Raw genomic sequence first — 20,195 nt, 5'->3', positions numbered from 1 at the left:
TTAGATAATAAATCTTTTTCATACCTTAATCCTCACATTTTTGAAGAATGCACCGCCTTCTTTCTGCAAAATCAAAACAAACCAATTAATTTTTATCACATAAATTAATGAAAAATAAAAGTATGTTTTATTGGCACAAAAAAAAGTTTTAAAGTTACCCTGGGGGGGGGGGGGGGGTGTGAAAAGAAGTATTTCCCACAACACACATAATATTGTTAGAAGTGGGGGGGGGGAAGAACAATATTTTTCTTCCCCTATGATTGCCTGTTACTGAAAGGAAGAAAAAAATCCTTTTTCCATCATGGTATAAACAAGATTGCCATATTTCGGTTATTTTTGAAGTGGGGCATAATGCAGATGAGATATCCCCAAATAGGTAAGTAATAACTTCGGGTTTTACTGCATGAATGAATGAACGGCAGAACTTTACCACTGGACTTATCCCGTTACAGCGATTTCCTTCCAGCTCAGCTTCGTGCCAGAGTCTGGAACACTTTATTTTGTGTCAAAAAAAAAAAAACATACAAAATTTTTACAACATATTTTCCCCGGACAATTGGGCACTGTCGCGATTAACAAATTTTGTGGTGATTACAGATGAGATGGGATTGGGAATTGAAGTTTCTGGGTTTAGTTAAGATGAATGTACACATATTAGGATGGAGGTATGTTTTAAAAGCAATTGAGGGCCCCCCCCCCATGCCATCTCATTTGTTATCTTACACTTGCCATATTATATACCGGGTTTTACTGCAAAAATTGGTTGTCTTTATATGTACTATCACCCCTTTCATTTTGCTATGGTGTTCTAGGATACTGTACATGTGGTAAAAAATAAAGGAATTCAAATCAAGTACTTCACTTGGTTTTAAAATATCCAGTCAATATTTAATAAACCAGCAAGCGATTCTCAAATGCTAAATATTCACTTAAACAATTTAGTAAAAACCTTCAGCAAACTAAACTTTCCTATCTTTATCTTCAATACTCATTTATTAGTATAATACAAGAGTAAGGTTCAGCAATTGACATCTGATATTCTTACTAATAATAGAACTCTATAGAATTTAGCTACAAACTACTAGCCCTGCCAAAAATTATTTAATCATATACAAAAACACTAGCAATAGTTTAAAACTCAAAAAAAAAAAAAAAAAAATTGTTGGTGAAAACAATTTTAAGTATGAAATAAATAAAAAAAGTCAAATTCATCCCAACGTTACTATGAAAATCAATTTAAGAATAGGCAACACCTAGGGAATAAAGATACTTTATCAGCACTGTTGTGGGGAAATAAGTGTTTGATCACACTGTTTTGAACAAATATATTGACTAGAACGATGTAAATGAAATATTGTTTGCACAGTTACAGGATAACCACACAATGTATAAAAAATGAATTTAAGATATTTGAATAATTATCATACAAATGCATTTACACCTAAACATGTTTGTCTATAAGAGTAAAGGTTTTGTGAAAATAATAATTTTCTAACCTTCATATTATGCACCCAATCTTTATACTGATTCCTCAAACGAGTGTTCACTTTATCTTCATGTGCAGTCAGTTCGAATTCAAACTCATCATTGACTCCTTGTCCAGAATTTAACATCTTTAGTCTACTCTCAATGAACTGAAGAAAAGAATGGATATTCAAATAAGCATATATTCATTGAAATATTTAATTTTCACTACAGTAATCAAACTAATTTTTTGAGCAGTTCGAGAAAGAATGACTTTGTGTAATAAACAATATTAACTTAATCACCTGTTGAAATATTTGTAACTGTAACATCTTTTCCAAAAATGGCTGCATAGGAGCTGGTCTTGTTTGTACAAATAGTTCAGAGCTAAAACTGATTTTCTCTCCTGGCTTCAGTTTCAGAGCATTCCAATAACCTCCAATCAATTTGACGGAGGCTTTTAGAAAAGCTCTAGCAACAGAATCACCCAACATTTCCTGTGGTCGTTTAAGATCATGCCGAAGCGACTGCAGCTGCAAGAGAGTAATGTAATATTGGATATTGTGATAAAGAGATGAAAATTTAAATTTTAATTAAAAAAATCAGTTTCTAAAAATTAGATTTTCTCTGAGAATCGTTTTCCTGTTTTTAGAAATTCTGGCTTTCCTGCCCAAGCATAAAAATTAAATTAAACTTTTCTTAAACATCTTTCTAGTATATTACTCATATTTCATGCAGCATTTCAACTAAACTTACCAAAAATATAAGTCTATCGCAACAAGAAGAGACTAAAACTTTACGCATATTAAAGCGTGTAATGTACACTGCTCAAAACAATTAGGGGAGCACATGGTTTTAACACAATTACGCAAAGATGAATACTGATAAGTAACATAAAATGAATCATCCATAATTTAAAGCCTAGCAGGAAATGGAAGAAGAAAACTTCATATGCAAATCAAAGTTCATGACATCAAAAACCAGAAAAAGGAGATAAGGGCAGAAATCGGGATGTTGCAGAAACGTCTGTTTTACTGCCGTAACTGTGAAATTCGATTGCGCAGTATTTTTTTTTGAGACAAGGTGACCTGAGGATGTCTCAACAATGTGATTTACCGGAATCCATGGCATGGCATGGCATGTTATAGGCAGACTGGAATCCGGGCAAACACAACGTAGTGTCGCGGACACTGTTGGAGTCGCCAGAAGTGTTGTTGCAAGGCTGTGGAATCGATTCCAAGAAACAGGAAATGTTAGACGTCGACCAGGGCAAGGTCGGCCACACGCCACTACAGCAACTGATGACCGGTATGTACGGTTAACAGCCCGTCGAAACAGAACAAAGAATGCTGTGCAGCTGCAAAGACGGTTGCTCTTGGCAACAGGACGAAGGGTGTCCAGCCAAACAGTACGTAATCGGCTTCATGAGGGAGGGCTCTATGCACGTAGGCCAATGGTCTGCATTCCGTTGACCCCACGCCACCGTGCGGCCCGAAGAAGATGGGCTGCTGAACATCGAGATTGGGAGCAACATGATTGGAGCCAAGTGCTGTTTACAGACGAGTCCCGATTCAGTCTGGAGTGTGACACCCGACATGTTCTGGCATGGAGGGACAGGGGCACTCGAAATAACCCCGCATTCGTTCGTGAAAGGTCACAATACAGACGAGCTGGTTGGATGGTATAGGGTGGAATCAGCATAGGTGGACGTACGGACCTGCATATCATTCGGAATGGCACTTTGACGGCCCGAAGGTATGCAGACGAGATACTGCGACCTCATGCCATCCCTTACGCTGGAGCCATTGGAGATTCCTTTGTTTTCCAGGATGATAATGCCCGACCGCATAGAGCTCGTCTGGTGGAGAACATGCTTGAAGCTGAAACAATACAGCGTATGGAATGGCCAGCGTGCTCTCCTGACCTGAATCCAATCGAGCATGTTTGGGACATGCTCGGACGACACATTGCTGCGCGACCAAGGCCGCCTGTTACTGTCCGAGACTTGCAGATTGCACTTTTTGAGGAGTGGAACAGTATTCCCCAAAGTCTGATCGATAACCTCATCGCATCCATGGCAAACAGGTGAGCAGCAGTCTTAGCTGTTCGAGGAGACCACACGCCCTATTAAAACTCATGCATCATGTCCAAACAGTACTTTTTTTTATTGTTTACATGTAACCAAATTGTTGCCCTAAATCATCTTTTCATGTTTTTTCCATATTTTCAAAGAATTAAAGCTTAATTAAACGTCTTTTTTCTGTATTGCGCATTGATACGCGTGCGCTATCTATTGTATGCCAATACGTGGCTGTCTCGCACGGTTTTCTTCCCTTTTTTGCTTGCTCCCCTATTTGTTTTGAGCAGTGTATGTAATGTATATTTATACTGCACAGGTTGTGAGAAAACAATTACGCTATATTTTTTATCCTATTGATTTTTAATTTTGTATTTATTCATCATAATTCTGAATGATCCCGACTATTTACAAGAAAAAAAATTAAATATTAAATTGAGTTTAAATAACAGAAAAGTTTAATTTATTTATCATCAGCACTGAAAAATAAATTTCATCACTTACCACTTCAGAAGGCAAAGCATCTAGGTCAGCATAAGGTGATTCAACTTTATTATTGTCAGCATCCAAAAGAACTACATCTCCTATATCAGAGAGCTTCATGCGCTACGTAGAAAATTGGAATTAAAATCTCATTATTCAAACTGCTAGATAAAGCAGAGGGGGGAAAAGTAAAAACCTTCAGGAATATATGATTAAGATAAAGCAAAGATTCAACTTACTGAAAATGTAGATGCAGGAACTCCAATCAAAAAAGGCATGGGTGCACTGGAAATAAAATTGAAACTGTTTGATAGAAACAAGCTTGACTTGTGGGTTAATATTCTTACAAAAAGCAAAAAATTTATGAAAGAAAACAGTGATTGACCATTAGAAACTGACATTTTAAATAAGTTGATCAGATAGTTTTGTTGATTTCTCTACCATTACTAATATTTTTTCCTCCAACCCGCACTGGCCAGCATGGAGGATTACGGCCAAAAAACCCCTAAAAAAAATATGAACTCTGTCAATAAAATAAGGCCCTCTGTCTCCAGCAGTCTGAGTGCCCCGGGTTATGGCAGCAACTAACAAGACATGAAGACAGAGGGCGCTAAGAATTTCTGGGTTGGACCAGGCTGCTATAAGATGATGGCCTTGGCCACGTATAACGGATGATCTCTTTCTTCAGAAAATCATTTGCAGGAGTTGGAAGAAGAACTGGGAAGAATAAATTGGGACATCTTAGGCATCTGTGAAATAAGAAAAGTAGAGGAGGAAATCGAACTTGCCAGTGGACATGTATTTTACTACAGAGGAACCGATAATGGAAAAACCAGTGGAGTAGGATGTCTCATTCATAAAAAGTGGAAAAATCACATCGTTGAGTTAGATAGTACATCTGATAGAGTTGCAAAGCTGGTTATGCAAATATCAAGCAGATACCGGATACAGATTATACAAGTCTATGCACTAACAACAAGCTATTCTGATGAAGTAGAAGACTTTTATGAAGAACTAGACAAGCTGCATAGTAAAGGAAACTATCATATCAAAATAGTAATGGGTGACTTCAATACCAGAACTGGTATTGAACCTGGAGAGAAGAAATGGTGAAAGCTCAGTTGGAAGTCATGGTTATGGTGTATGAAACGACAGAGGAAACCGACTCATCGAATTTGCAGAGAGCGAACAGTTATACATCATGAATTCATTTTTTAAGAAGAAACCCCAAAGAAAGTGGACCTGGAGAAGCCCAACTGGAAGAACTAGTGAGATCGACTACATCCTATCTAATAAGAAGCATATGATCCAAGACCGCAGTGTTCTCAACAATTTAAATACTGGAAGTGATCATCGACTTGTTAGATGTAGAATAAAGCTTAACACAAGAACGGAAAGAGCGAAACTTATCAAAAATAGAAAAACTGTCATCAAATATGGAAAAGCTTCAAGAACATCGATATAAATTTCAGTTAGAGCTGAAGAACTGATTTGATTTGCTATATAACATCACTGAAGATGAACAAGATGTCACCACGATGAACAAAACTCTAACCACTACCCTAAAAGAAGTAGCAAAGAAGTCGCTGGAGAAAAAGAAATCAAACTGGTGAAGAAAATAACAGAAGAAACAAAGAAACTTATGAAAGACCGGAGAGAGTTTAAGATTAAGAAGAATGACCCTAAATCAAAAGTGGAATATGCTGAACTTTGCAAGACAGTACGAAATCGGATTACAGAAGATATCAGGAAGTTCAATTGCGATATTGTAAAGAAAGCATTGGAAGATAATAGAAGCTTAAAATTAGCAAAACGAAAACTGTGTGTTGGGAGAAAGGAAATTTTTGCACTAAAAAGAAAAGATGGAAATGAAATCATTAGTATTGTTGAGGAATTTTATAATACTCTATACAAACATGAAGAACAGGATCAGAACAAAGGAAAGAGACCAGGAAGAAAAGAAGATGGAGTCAAATTTGTACAAGTAGTACCTGTGCTGAAAGAGGAAGTCTACAAGGCTATAAGATGTATGAAAAAAGGGAAATGCCCAGGTGAAGATGGGATTTCAATAGACATTATTAAAGAAGCAGGAGAAGAATTTGCCCGTATGCTAGCTGCCTTGTTCACAAATTGTCTCACAAAATCGGATGTGCCTGAAGATTGAAATAACGCAATGATGGTTCTTCTTTACAAAAAGGGTGAAAAAGAAGATATCAAGAACTATCGACCAATCAGTCTCCTATAAGTAATTTATAAAATCTTCATCAAAGTGCTGACATATAGGCGTGAATCCAAATTGGACGAAGCTCAACCAAAAGAACACGCAGGATTTCGAAGTGGATTCAGTACAATGGATCACATCCAAACAATCAGGGAACTTATAGAGAGACACAAGGAATACAAATTACCATTGTATATGGCCTTCATTGATTTTGAGAAAGCATTTAACTCTGTCTTCACATCCGCTGTTGTTAAAGCTCTAGATGTAATTGGGATAGAGAAGACTTATATCAATATGATCCAGAAAATATATGACAAAGCAACTGCAACAATTCATTTGGATAAAGGAAAAGCAAAGATTAAACTTGGAAAAGGAGTCAGACATGGTGATACTATCTCACCAAAACTCTTTACCGCTGTTTTAGAAGAAGTATTCAGAAAACTGGATTGGAATAAAAAGGGAATTAAAATAAATGGAGAATTTCTCAACCATTTGCGTTTTGCAGACAACATTGTTGTTATTAGCAGTAATCCAGACGAACTAGAAGAAATGATACAAGAATTGGCGAAGGCAAGTATTCAGGTGGGCTTGAAAATGAATCTGCAAAAGACTAAAGTTATGTTCAACCCCTTTACATTGAAGAGGACAATCTTGCTCAACAACGCAGAGGTAGAAGAAGTAGAAAGTTATGTACACCTGGGACAAGAAATTACCATGGACAACGGAATCATTAATGAAATAAACCGAAGGATCAGGATTGGATGGAGCACTTTTGGAAAAAACTGTAATTCTGAAGAGTCACATGCCATTATGTCTGAAAAGAAAAGTGTTTAACCAGCGTGTGCTACCAGCACTGATGTATGGAGTTGAAACATGGACACCCACGAGCAAGACGATACAAAGGCTACAGACAACACAAAGGAGCATGGAAAGATGTATGTTAGGCATCACAAGGAGAGACAGAAAGCGAATCACTTGGATAAGGAACCACACAAAGGTGTATGATATCATGGAAAGAATTAAACGTTTGAAATGGAAATGGGCTGGATATATTGCAAGAAGACAGGACAACAGATAGACCACAAGTATTTTAGATTGGTACTCCTGTGGTGTTAAACGTCCGAGAAGGTGTTCCCATGCAAGATGAATTGACGAGATTAGGAAAGTGCCAGGAGCCGACTGGATAGCTAAAGCATGACACAGCAGAATGGAAAAATTTAGAGGAGACCTTCATCCAGCTGTGGACTGAAAATGGTTGTTGATGATGACTAATCTTTTAAGGATAGAATCTCAATTATTTTATGACACAAAATTTAAGATCTTCATGATACACATATAACTTTCATATACAATTTAAACTTGAAAGTCCAGATACCACTGTATTACATGAGGATTATTCAAATTCTCATTAAATAGCCAGAAATGTTTTTTTTAGAGAAAATTCAATTTTTCCTTCAGGGACCAAACCGAAATAATAAATAAGCCCTATGATACAACTATAGATCAGTATTTCTTAACATTTTAGTGGTTGGGGGAGCCCACCCTTTTGAGAGTCATTCCACTGGCTTCTGTCTAGAATAAAATAACTTTTTTTTTTAAATTTTCAAATGATTCAATTTTTTTCTTCTATTTTGTGTCAGGACTTCACAATTCTATGTTTGTCTTAATTAAACCTACCATACCACAGAAAGGAAATAAATATCCTAATAGTACTCACTTTAAATAATCAAGCAAATGCTTTGGAAGAACAGGAATAAATATATGCTGCCTAAAATATAAAAGATACTGTTAAAATGTTTGTTTTCATCGTACATTTCAATTATTTTGTTCGAAAAGTATTTTTAATATCTCACCAATGCATGGGATAAATCAATGAATTTGCTGCTTGAATACAGGCACTTAACCGACTTAGCTTCTTTGATGTAATTAATATTCTCCTCTCATGAAGCATACTGTGATAAGAAAAGAGAGAAAACACCATTAATGACATGAAACATACTGTATTTGATATAAGCTCTTCAAGGAAATTATCAAACATCAACTTTTCCGAGGAAAATTATAAATTTCATTCAATGCAACTTACAAGTATTAAAATACTGTATTTTGTGTATAAGGAACCCCCCTTTTTGCCAAAAATTGGGGAGTTTCTTATACATGGATAGCATTATAGGTATTAAAAAATTACTCAATTCCTTGAAATTTACGATGGCATTTTTTAGGCATTCAGATAATATGAAAGCCAAGGTTCTATCCCTGTAGATTTCTTCAATAGCAATAAAATTAAAATGCAAGCAGTTGGGGGAAGGGGGGGGGGAAGGGACAGCCAGTATGCATAGACATCCTATGGAGCACTGTCAAGTTTGATTCCCCCCCCCCCCACCCCGTCTTTGCATTGCCTGTAGGCAACACTGAACAGTACTTTAAAAAAATTCCACCTATCTAAGTGAAATACTGCTCACAGAGACCTACAAATTAGTTCTATATGTTATAAACCTGAGAGTGCATAACCTTTGAATTGTGGGCCAAATGCTGCCTGCCAAGGGGTTTCATCCAGCCCAGGAAAGGTGCTCTGCTACAAAAGTATCAGTAGTAAAAGGAAAAAGACTGGCCATATTTCTTTCATGAAAATATGGGGAATTAGGATCCACAGAGGCCATCACCTACTATTGCCAAAAAAAAAATCGTCAAAGGGAGGTACAGTTGTTAATTATATCTTAAAAATTGTCAAGAGAAAGCAAATTTGCTCGTTGAAAAATCTATAATCTCAATCCTTGATTTCAGGAAAAAAATAAAAATTAAAGTAAAATTTGTTGAAAATCAAAAAGTGGCATCATTTTATAGAGAAGTCAGGATGGGGGGGGGGGGGGGGGGAATTGGAAATGTCCCTTAAAACATTGGTCATTTGGTGACCTTAATATATTCTAAGTTAGTTTTTGGCCAAAGAGCAGCAAAATATACCACATTCTGGCACACAGACTGAAAAGGTTGTGCATTAGGGTGGAACAAAAATTTTTTTTTTCGAAATTGCCATCGTAATAGAATTTAAAATATGTCTTTATGTAAGAAATGCCATTCCTAACTTTTTTCCCCAAAATTCAAACTTCTTGAGGTTCCTCATCGCCCCTAAAGTTTTATGCATGTGTGGAATTCTGTAACATGACACTGTGGAGGAGGCTTTCCTATTCCCCTGAACACGTGATTTGTTCAGTGACCTAGATGTTTTTCCTTGTTTTCAGTATTCATTTGCAGTCTTACCCCTCAACTGAGCGGGTGTATAGCAGTCAAAATGACGATCAGAAGCTTTTATTGCTGTGACATTTTAGGAAATCCTAAAGAGTTGGATTCTCGGGTCTTGCCCACTTATGGCGATGTTATGCTTTTTTATTTGCTGACTGAATGCAATATGAAGGCACAACAATCAAGAAAAGATCCAGCTATTGCAGACATTCTTAAAATTATTGTGCCAAAGATAGAAAATATTTGGAAAACTGCTTCAATTCCTACGGTTTCTCACCAACGGATATGCAAAATTTTCAAAGACTTTTAATGTAAATACAAGAATCTTCAGAAAAATATGAAAGCAAGGAAAGATTCTCAAACTTTCAAGTTGAACTTGAAACCTTTTCAGTGCGAAGCACAGAAATTGTTCGACATTGCAGCATGCAAATGTGATTTTGAAGACTGTAAGTGTGACAAAATGAGAAAGGTCCCAAATTTAGAGCGAGATTTCTTGTAAGATCAAAGAAGTACACATAAGATGGCCATTGGTCGAGTAGATGTCCTAACAACGAAGAAATTGAAAAACAATGAACAAAGAAAAATGAAAATGGTATCTCGTTTGACATCACCTCAAGAAGAAATGGCAGAAACTAGTTCATCAACCACTGAAAACTCATCTATATCCAACAATTCTGAGGAAAGTGATCTATATGTGCCGAAACACAGTTTACCGTTAAAGTTAGCATTTCCATCTACCAGTATTGAAGCTGGTCCATCAATCAGTGTCGAAGCAAGTACTTCATCTACTTTTGAAGTTCTACCATCATCCTCACAGATGAGAACTAAATTACCAAATGTTGCTCTTACTTGTGATAGAACTGGTGTGTCTGATCGATCAGCTGCAATTATTGTGAATGCTGTGCTGGAAGATGTTCGGTTATTGACGAAAGAGAAGCCAAATATGACAATAGACCAGATGAAAATAAGGCATGAAAGAGCATCACAGAGAAGTTCTTTTGCAAGATAAAATTCCTAGAACAAATGTGCGAGGAATATATTTTGATGGTCGAAAAGACAAAACCTTATCTAATGTCAAAGAAGGTGATTCTTTCCATAGAAGAACCATATCTGAAGAACACATAACTATATTGCAGGAACCCGGGTCAATTTATATCGGTCACACAACTGCAAGAAGCAGTAGAGCAAGGGATATAAAGTCATCAATATTTTTGACTTTTTGAAGCAAGATTTTGATACGAAAGAATTGGTGGCGATCGGATGCGACGGAACTGTTACCAATACTGGTTATAAAAATGGTGTTATCAGATTAATAGAGAAAGAAATAGGCCATCCCTTGCAATGGCTTATTTGTCTTTTTCACTTCAATGAGTTACCTCTAAGGCATCTTGTGAAGCATCTAGATGGATGTTCCATCAGTCCACGCGGGCATCAAGGTGATATCAGACAAAGTTTGGAAAATTGTGAAAGATTACCTATTGTGAAATTTAAACCAATCTCTAATAACCTTCCGTTAATGGACAGTGACAACAGTAATTTAAGTGCAGATCAGAGATATCTTGTGGAAATGGTATGGGCAATAGAAATGGGTGATTTACCTGCTTCGTTATCACACCGTGATCCAGGTAAACTTTCGCATGCTAGGTAGCTAACGCTATTGTAAGGTTATACTCTGCAACAGAAAATCCCAATGAAAATCTCAGCATTTTGACTGAGTACATAACGAAAGTTTACACACCAATGTGGTTCAGCATTAAGATAAAGTCATCATGTGTGTGCTGATGGAGCAAGACATTTGTTCAATTTGGTGGAGTTATCCAGGTTTTTACCTGACAAAATATTGTGCATCATTGACCCAGTTATTCAAAGGAACGCTTTCTATCCCCACCCAGAGAATTTATTGCTCTTATTACTCTCAGATGAGAATCTCATTTACAAAAAAATGGGAATCAAGAGAATTCTGAAAACTGGAAATGAAGGATTATCAGAAGAAGAAATCCGTACATCCATGTTCCACAAATAAACTTTTTTGCTAAGCACTATTTGGAACTAATTGCATGGGATCAAGTGCGAGTGACTGAACCATCTATTATAAAAAATCAGGAAATGGACCCACAAAAATTATCTGAACCTGTTTTTCCATCTATACCGAATTTTCCGTGTCACACACAAGCAGTTGAACGGTGCATAGGACTCGTAACTGAAGCATCTCTTGCTGTATCAACAACCGAGAGTCGTGAAGGCTTCATTCAAGCCAGAATAATATCAAGGAGTACTCTTCCATCGTTTGAAAAAAAAGCAGACTATTTCTCAAAAAAGTGAAATGTAATAACAGTGTGATAACAGAGGAAGCAATAGAGGAATTCTCCTGACACTTATATCGTCAGACTATGTTTTTTTTTAATTTGGAACACATGGTTATAGTTTTGTCCCCACTCCCCTCTCCAAAAAAAGGGTTTATTTTTATCTCCCTCTATCAATCACTATATTCGGAGTGCTTGAAAAATTCTCCTTTCAACTGCCATGACACCTGCAATGTTGCATATCTGCTTGTCAGTTATTACTTATATATGGAACACTTAGCTTGTGAGTATTTTTTTCTTCGGGTTTATATATATATATATTCAGTTTTGCCTTATCTACTGAATGACTTTTAAATTAAGTGTTTTTCTTGTTTCAGAGAATGCTTTTTAAAAATCACCAACTTTGTTTATGTTTAAAAAGATTTTTATAATGTGTACTTAGAAAAGTCTTTTTGCTCGACCTTTAGGGTCTGTGAGGAACCTGAAGATAGTAAAATATTTTCCTAAATTTTGGTATAAGTTCTTAAAACCCTGAAAGGCATCTTTTGAATACTAAGGCAACATCAATTTCCAAAAAAGTGAAAAAACACCCTTTTTCGTTCCACCCTATTGTGCATCCCTGTTGTAAACATTTGGTAGTAACTTACTCATCTGTCAGCACAGACTAATTTTAGGCAGTTTCATAGTTTTACAAAAATGTAAAAAACATATAATTCAAAGTGACCTTGAGGAGGCTGTATGAGGCTTTAAAATATTATATCAGGCTAGACAAGGATAAAACATTCTGTCACACCTTCTTTAATTAAGAAAAAAATCAATCGAAACCAATATTCATGGTCAAGTGAAATGATATGAATGATACCTTGCAAATATAGTCATCATGCTCTGTGCATCAACAGCATTAAAGTATTCTGTCATGTTCCGCTTGAAAAATAAATCAAATAATAAATACTACATTTCAAAGCTAAAGTTGGATGATATAGAAAAAAACAATAAAAGAAGAAATGAAAATAAGCCACTTGATCTAAATGAGTGAATATTTCACCACATATTAGCATATTTTTTAAAATCACATCTACTTACAGCCATTAACTAAAAATTATAATTTGTTAGGAGTCCATCTGTTCGGAAGCTTAGTTATGACAGGTAATTAAATTAGATTAATTATGAAATTAAAGTAACTTAGCTAATGTGTGACCAGAGGCCCTAGCAAATTTTTTAATTGTCTTGAGAGAATACAATTAATACATATTACAATTAATACAACAATACTTTATACAATTCTGTCATAGTGCTAGTTGCAAATTGACAGTATTTTGTAAAAAATAAGTAAATGTCCTATTTTCGTCAGTGAAGCCATCCTTGGTATTCCAAATATGAGAAACATTTTCCCCCTCTACCCACAATGAATCATCTCACTTCTGAGCAATCATACACAGATCGGATAGAACCCTTTCACTGGCAGCAGTTAATCTACAGGCTTTTCTTTCTTTATTTCAAACCGATCACAACTCAGGTCTATCACCATTTATGGGCGATTTACTACCTAGCGAGTTGTGCAGGAGGTGTAACCGTGTGTGTACCTAACAGTCTGAATGCATATGTAGTGTTGTGTTTTGATTTTTTTTAGTGCCGCCATCTATATTTCAGAAGTGAAGTGAGTGATGTGTTATGATTGAATTACATTTGTGCTGTTTGTAGGTCTGTTGCTATCTGTGGTGAGACTTTTTAATGAGGAGATCGGCTCGCATTCGCGCCTTGAAGCTGGGAACCTAAGGAAAACAACTTTAGCCGACCACCATTATGGCGACAGTGGGGTTCGAACGCGGGTCCTCGCGATGTGAGTCCGTCACTATGACCACTCGACTACCATAGCGGCTAGTCTACAGGCTGGAGGTTGTGCACTACTGGCCAAACTCCAGCCTTGCACCCTATAATCTCATGCTCCCCAACCCCATAAAATAAAAATCATATTTAGCCAACAGAAACTTGTTGATAATGCCAGCTTTCAAAGATTTCCGTAACTTACAGATTCATAAAAACAAACATATTATACCCTCATGCTACATGCATGCCTATTTGGATCACAGAGACCACTTGAATGTTTGGAAACATTCTGTGCAAAGCTTAAATTACCCTATTCTGTCGCATATAAGTGCCCTTCCCCAATTATTATTTTTTTTAAATGTGTAAATCAGAATAATAAGACAATGACCAACTTACGTTTTCTGGTATGCTGGGTAACTTGCTATGATCTGGACAAGTTGCAACAAACTCCTAGAATAAATGCACATGAAATAAATATAAAATAAAGCAAAAAACATCACTGCATGTTTACATAGAAGTATTCATTATTTAAATAGGCTACTTCAACTATCTTCTATTAAACTGGCACAAGCCTGATCTGACATGTGCCAGATTAGCGAGAGTCTACTCTATTAACTGAATTTTTATAAATTTTTTGCCTGAACATAATTTCCCCTGCTCAGCTTTTGTGATTGATACAGATCCATAAACTTCAGCCAGTCTGAGAGTATGACGGTTTTAACAACTGGATGTTGCGAAGATATATTTTGGAAAGAGAGAAAATTCAACTGCTCCTGCGGGAATCGAACCCACGTCCTTACACTTTCCGGGTGAACGCCCTAGACCACTAGACTACAGAGGCACCGAATCTCTCAATCTTTCATTGGAGCTTGTGTACACTGAAAGGGACCATACATGGACTGCCAGACCAGAGTCAGGCCAAGTTCACACAGTTGGTCCGGCCGTCCATGTGTACAGTCCCTTTCAGTGTACACGAGCTCCAAGGAAAGATTGAGAGATTCGGTGCCTCTGTAGTCTAGTGGTCTAGGGCGTTCACCTGGAAAGTGAAAGGATGTGGGTTCGATTCCCGGCAGAGGCAGTTAAATTTTCTCTCTTTCCAAAATATATCTTCGCAACATCCAGTTGTTAAAACCTTCGTATATGGTAGCGGAGAGTGATGTCATCTTTGTATCAGTCTGACAGTGTTGGCAAGAACATATCAATCCCCACAACACAATAAATTTGTCAATTTGCTACCCACAAATGACCTAGTTCCTCACTCATAAGATGAGACTTGGCTATGTCACTCACATCAGATGATTCTATTATTTTCCAGAAGGGGAAGCTAAACTTGAAAGTAAAAGCTCAATGCGCAAACATTTTACATAAAAGAAAAGAATAAAATCCCCCCCGACATGAGACGTAACATAGCCAATCTCATCTCATGCTTGGAGGACAATGGCTATCTCGCCCACACCTAAAAGGTTCTACACCCTTGTAATTGATGTTATACTGATGACTGACTGCATGTCCATGTGCCTTGAAAAACAAGTTAATATATACAAGAAACTTCCACAGTCTTACACAAAGTAAGAAGCATTTTACTTGTATACCTTATTATCCCCATGACGAACACGAAACTCCAATCCAGGATCAGGCACTGGATGCTTATAGAGGGCTTCAAGAAAAGCTCGTAATTCGGGTGAATCACAGTTCTGAATATCATGGGAGAGAGAAAAAAAAAGCATGCTGAAATTTCCCATTTATAACAAAACCGGATTTTATTGCATAAAAAAAAGGAAATATATAACAATCTTAAAGAAAAACGAGAGGATATGCAAATTCCATATAATAATTCTAGAACTCCATTCAAACTAAAGAAAAAATTAGTGATAAATGAGAAGAAATTAAAGTAAGATATTCACTGCTGAGATTAACTTGAAATTTTTTGTTTTCTAAAATAATTCTTGAAAAATTAACATAAATTAGGATGGGAATCAGAGTGAGAAAATATCGATAGGATATTAAAATATATTCAGAGAAGATGTCCTTTTCTCTATCTGTCAAAAGATAAAACAGATGATAATTTGATTGATACCACACATCAAATGAAAACATAAAACAAAAAGCTTGTTCTTTCCTAACCTTTACTCTGTTAGACAGCTCAGCTGCCTGATTGAGGATTCTGTAAAATGTCTCATGCCAGGGAAGGAAACTGAAAGCAAATTGCAAAAACATAAACAAAAGAATAAAATGATAGAAAAAATAAAAAAACGAACTGAAAAGTGGCAATACTAATTAAACTAGCTTTTTCTTTTTAACAAATTGATGCATTGAAGGTGCATATAATATATATATGTATATATATATGTGTGTGTGTGTGTATATATATATATATATATATATAAATTTTCTTGGTTGCTGTTTTTAAAATTTTTAAATGCTCATTATTTTCTTATTTATTTTGCTATACATTGGAACTCTATGATAATGTTGAGCTGTGATTCTTACCAAGATCTGTTAAATTAAAAAAAGAAGTTGAAATGATACCTGAGAATTACTAAGCACGATGGTGAGCTTGGAGCATGTCGACAGAATCCGAAAGTCCATTTGCTGTCCATGTTTGTCAGCACAAATGAAAAATGTTGCACAGCATTGCTATACAAGAAAAATTAAAAGCATGTGTTAATGGTAATAAACATTCAATTTTTATTCTTATTGGAATTTCCCATTATGTTAAACATGCAGCTTACAGATAATACAGTGAATACAGTGTGTTCAGCTTAAAATTTTACTACAATGTACGTAATTTTAAACTAAATAATAATCACTTCATTATTTATTATAATTTCAGAGAAAATTTGAGCTGGAAGAGAAGAAAAATCAAAAACTTACTTGCTGAATTCAAGTGGATAGGCAAATTCTGGGACAGTTTTCAACGTTTCCTAAAAGTAAAATGAGATGAAACAGTTTCAAATTTATATGTATTGTACCACATTAAATAAACTAAATTTTAGTAAACTTTCATGAATAGGACAATTTAAAAGCTGCACAAAAGAATTACTGATGGAATTCCATCGAATAATTTGTAACAGACTCGAGTTAGTGGTCTTTTCTCAGAATTTGCTCTGATAATGGTTTGGCATGTGAACTGCTCCTTTGGTTGAAAGTGGTGCCATAAATGTTGTTGCCATAAACAGTTGTGTTCACTTTAACCCATTGTGTAAGATATCATTGCAAAATTTTAAAATCCCTCTACATTACTGGTATTTCCTCAACAAAAAAAGTAAACCATCTTATGTAGCAGGGCATCATTTGAATATTGTATTCCCTCGCATTAGCTGGCATGCCGTGAAAATCCGAGGATACCAGCTTTTTGAATGTTGGAGTTTGATACATTTCTCTGGCATGATAGAAAAGATAGGTTCAATAAGTACATTCCCTGGACGGATCATGCTGATCCCTTGGGAATATGTGAAAATCACATTATTAAAAAAAAAATTAATGTAATCAATTAAAGAAAAAAAAAAATAAGGATCACATGATATCTTCAGAAGACTGTGATATCAATCTATGTTAAATACTGAATAAATATGCCAATACCTGGAACTGGGAATAAATACCCAATCAGAATAATAGTTTTCACTGTAGCAAACATATTTTGTTAATGACTTGAAAATCACAATTGAGCATTTACTATAATTCAATTATCATCTACAAAATACAAATACTGTATTTTAAATGTTCAAAGGGATTGAAGAAATGTGCTGCCGCTTTTTTATTATATTATCATTTTTTGCGATGCAATTCTTTACATCTTATGGGCTGCTTATCAAATCTTAAACAAATGATCAAAGAATACATATCTGTACCACAGAACCACACTATCGTGTGTCCATTTTTGTCAATTTTGAGATATTACTGTATTCTTGTAGTTCTCATTCTGTAGTTTAGGGCCATAGTTTTGTATTTTAGCCTAAGATACAATACTATGGCCCTAAACTACAGAATGAGAACTGCAAGCATACAGTAATGTCTCAAAATTGACATATGATAGTATGGCTCTGAGGTACAGAAACATTCTTCACAGTCAACTAATTTTTCCATTAAACTTATCTAATCTATGAGAATGAATACGCTTAACATCAAAACTTGCAATAAACCAAGCTTTATGGTAATAAAAGCAAAAATAAAGCTAGAGCTACCTAAAAGCAGTTCATAGAACAGAAAATATCCAACATGCATAGATCAAACAAGGTTCAAATCAGCCAACTCAATCAATTGTGATGGAGTACAGATATTTAAGAATTTTCCCAGAATCTGTGACAAATTTCCTGGCATGATGGCTAATGCGAGAGAAATACAGTAAATATGCTGCAATACCTAGATACAGCCTATCGCATTATCTTTCAAATGTTTCAAAACATAAAGTACATGGTGATAGATTTTTTCAACTGAATCCAATGTTCCCTCTATTTTTTTATGTGAATCTACAAAAAAAAAGGTTGTAAGCATATTTTTTTTAGAGCGAAACAGCCCAAAAAAATGATTCAAAAAATTTTGAAAACATTCTCAGACTTCGAATCAGCTCCTTTCCATGTTGGTAATAATTCAATTCTGACAATTTCACAATAAGTCTAATAATTTTATAAATTCTGAAAATTTTGTACTGTCCTCTCTTATTTATCAATCACTCATACAAAATTTTAATTTTTCCTCCAAGCATAAGATAAAACTTGGCTGCATCACATCGAATGATCCCATTCTTTTCTTTTCGGGAGAGCGACTATACATCAAATACTGCTCATCAGTAACTAAGCTTTCAAATTTGGCTTCTTCAAGAAAATATAACCATCTGGCCTGGTGTAGCGAAATCTCATCTCTTACTTGTAAAACTACACCAATATTTTTTTAGTCATCATAGCTACCTGGTGCCTTAAATTTGTGCAAGCAAAAATTAGATAATTAAAATTACATATCAATAACTTCATAAATTGAAGTTCCGTCAGTATACTGTTTGATATTACGTGTACCAAGATTATTATACAGCTTTGTGATACACATAGCATCAAACTGAAATATATAGCTATAGATTATGTAGGCAGTAAGGAAAAAGCATACGAGCTTTATTTTTACTTTTTAAAATAATAACAATTTAAAAAATGGATACTCCTGAACACTCAAAGAAAACCAAAAATAAATTTCCTCACTATTCTTGCTTCCAAAATGAATGAAACATGACTTATATGCTGTAAACATACTTGCTCTATTTGCCTACATATTTTCTAAAAAATTTTATGGAAAAAGACCATGAAGAAATTAAATGGAAATTCTACTTAAATTGACTTGCCTCATCTTTGTAGGTTGGTGGGAACTTCCATCCTACCCAAGCACCTGAAAGATGAAGAAAACAAAAACTAAGTAACAATAATTTTCGATTGCTTTCACTCAGTAAAGATTTACATGAATAGATGCCAATCTTGGTGAAAGAAAATTAGGAAAATTTCTGTGTGAACTTCAAATTTTCAGAAAAGAAAATTTCCTTGTCGCTTGCATTCATTCATTTTAACTACTCTACTTGTTGAACCCTCAATACGTCATCATCAATGGGGGGGGGGGGGGGGTGTTGGATAACGCTTACATCATCACCCACCCTTTATGAAAATATGAGTTAGGATTTAGAGGGGCAGAGCTGATGACGAAATTTTGCTGACAAGAGGGGGGGGGGGTCAAAAATGGCCAAAAATTTGCTTACGTAATACTTGAACGGCCCCTTTGGCAGAATCATTAATTGCAATCTACTACATTTGTATTATTCGGCATTATATCAATGATTACCTCCTCAATCAAAATGAATTATACAAATTTTGTTGAATAGGATTCAGTAAGAAAAGTAGGACAAAAACTAGAAAGTATGACAAAAGTAAGACATTTTACCAAAAAGTAGGTAAAGTAGAATGAGTGGGAACCCTGGGATTTTTTTTATATTATCTGATGTTTTGTGTAATTATTTATAATAAATCTGTTTTCTAATGATCTTTAAACTAAGATTTTTCATTTTCCAATAGCATAGAAGAAATCAGTGCCAATTAATAAATGAATAATGTTTAATTGTTTAGTTACATAAAAAAGTTAAAAATAATTTTATCAATTAAATTAAAATTAGTAAAGTAAACTTCCCCCCATCGTCGTCTTCTTATTGGTAATAGGTCCTCTGCTGTATTTCTACTGTGATTTCAGGGCGAAACAACTGGGTTCTGAACTCCCAAAAAGAAAAAACAACACTTTATTTCATTTATTATCCAACATTCCCAACGAAACCGTCATGTCTCTTCAATACCAACTTCACTCTGCAACAATATTTTTTGAAATCTCATTTGGAAATGTCTATACTCTAAAGTCAGACTGCTACATCTGGATATAAAAATAATCCCTCTACAACGATGTTTTTTCTTGGTCCGCAATGAATGAATGAACACCAGAACTTTGCCACTGAACTTATCCCATTGTCGAGATCTCTTCCAGCCCAGTTTCGTGGCGGAGTCTGGAACACTATATTTTGTGTCAAAAAAAAAAAAACATACAAAATTTTTACAACATATTT

At 35.3% G+C, this 20,195-nt stretch overlaps 1 protein-coding gene and 1 non-coding gene across 3 annotated transcripts in view; one reads left to right on the top strand and one right to left on the bottom strand.

Moving 5' to 3' along the window:
* The window catches only part of LOC149068917 (DENN domain-containing protein 1B-like), a 36,660-nt gene that overhangs the window by 11,161 nt on the left and 5,304 nt on the right, over positions 1-20,195 (bottom strand). Inside the window, exons 3-16 of one of the 2 annotated variants that reach the window (XM_089250631.1) lie at positions 18,942-18,985; positions 16,487-16,536; positions 16,142-16,249; positions 15,737-15,806; positions 15,205-15,306; positions 14,009-14,062; positions 12,648-12,709; positions 8,099-8,197; positions 7,963-8,013; positions 4,264-4,309; positions 4,046-4,147; positions 1,770-1,997; positions 1,497-1,634; positions 25-63 (exon numbers count right to left, since the gene is read on the bottom strand). In XM_089250631.1, coding sequence (XP_089106757.1) covers positions 25-63; positions 1,497-1,634; positions 1,770-1,997; positions 4,046-4,147; positions 4,264-4,309; positions 7,963-8,013; positions 8,099-8,197; positions 12,648-12,709; positions 14,009-14,062; positions 15,205-15,306; positions 15,737-15,806; positions 16,142-16,249; positions 16,487-16,536; positions 18,942-18,985 — 1,193 coding nt within the window. Of the gene's footprint in view, positions 1-24; positions 64-1,496; positions 1,635-1,769; positions 1,998-4,045; positions 4,148-4,263; positions 4,310-7,962; positions 8,014-8,098; positions 8,198-12,647; positions 12,710-14,008; positions 14,063-15,204; positions 15,307-15,736; positions 15,807-16,141; positions 16,250-16,486; positions 16,537-18,941; positions 18,986-20,195 lie in introns of those variants that run through there. The other variant, XM_089250632.1, reaches the window with a different exon arrangement.
* On the top strand, positions 14,617-14,690 carry TRNAS-GGA (transfer RNA serine (anticodon GGA)). The gene has a single exon. It is a non-coding gene; the product is annotated as a tRNA-Ser (tRNA).

The sequence above is a fragment of the Pholcus phalangioides genome, unplaced genomic scaffold, assembly GCF_987345545.1.
Source record: "Pholcus phalangioides strain wild (caught in Gottingen) unplaced genomic scaffold, Ppha-v1.0 ptg000024l_1, whole genome shotgun sequence".
NCBI classification, from domain to species: Eukaryota; Metazoa; Arthropoda; class Arachnida; order Araneae; family Pholcidae; genus Pholcus; species Pholcus phalangioides.
The sequence above is the reverse complement of the archived record's forward strand: the minus strand, read 5'-3'. Positions and strand labels throughout refer to the sequence as shown.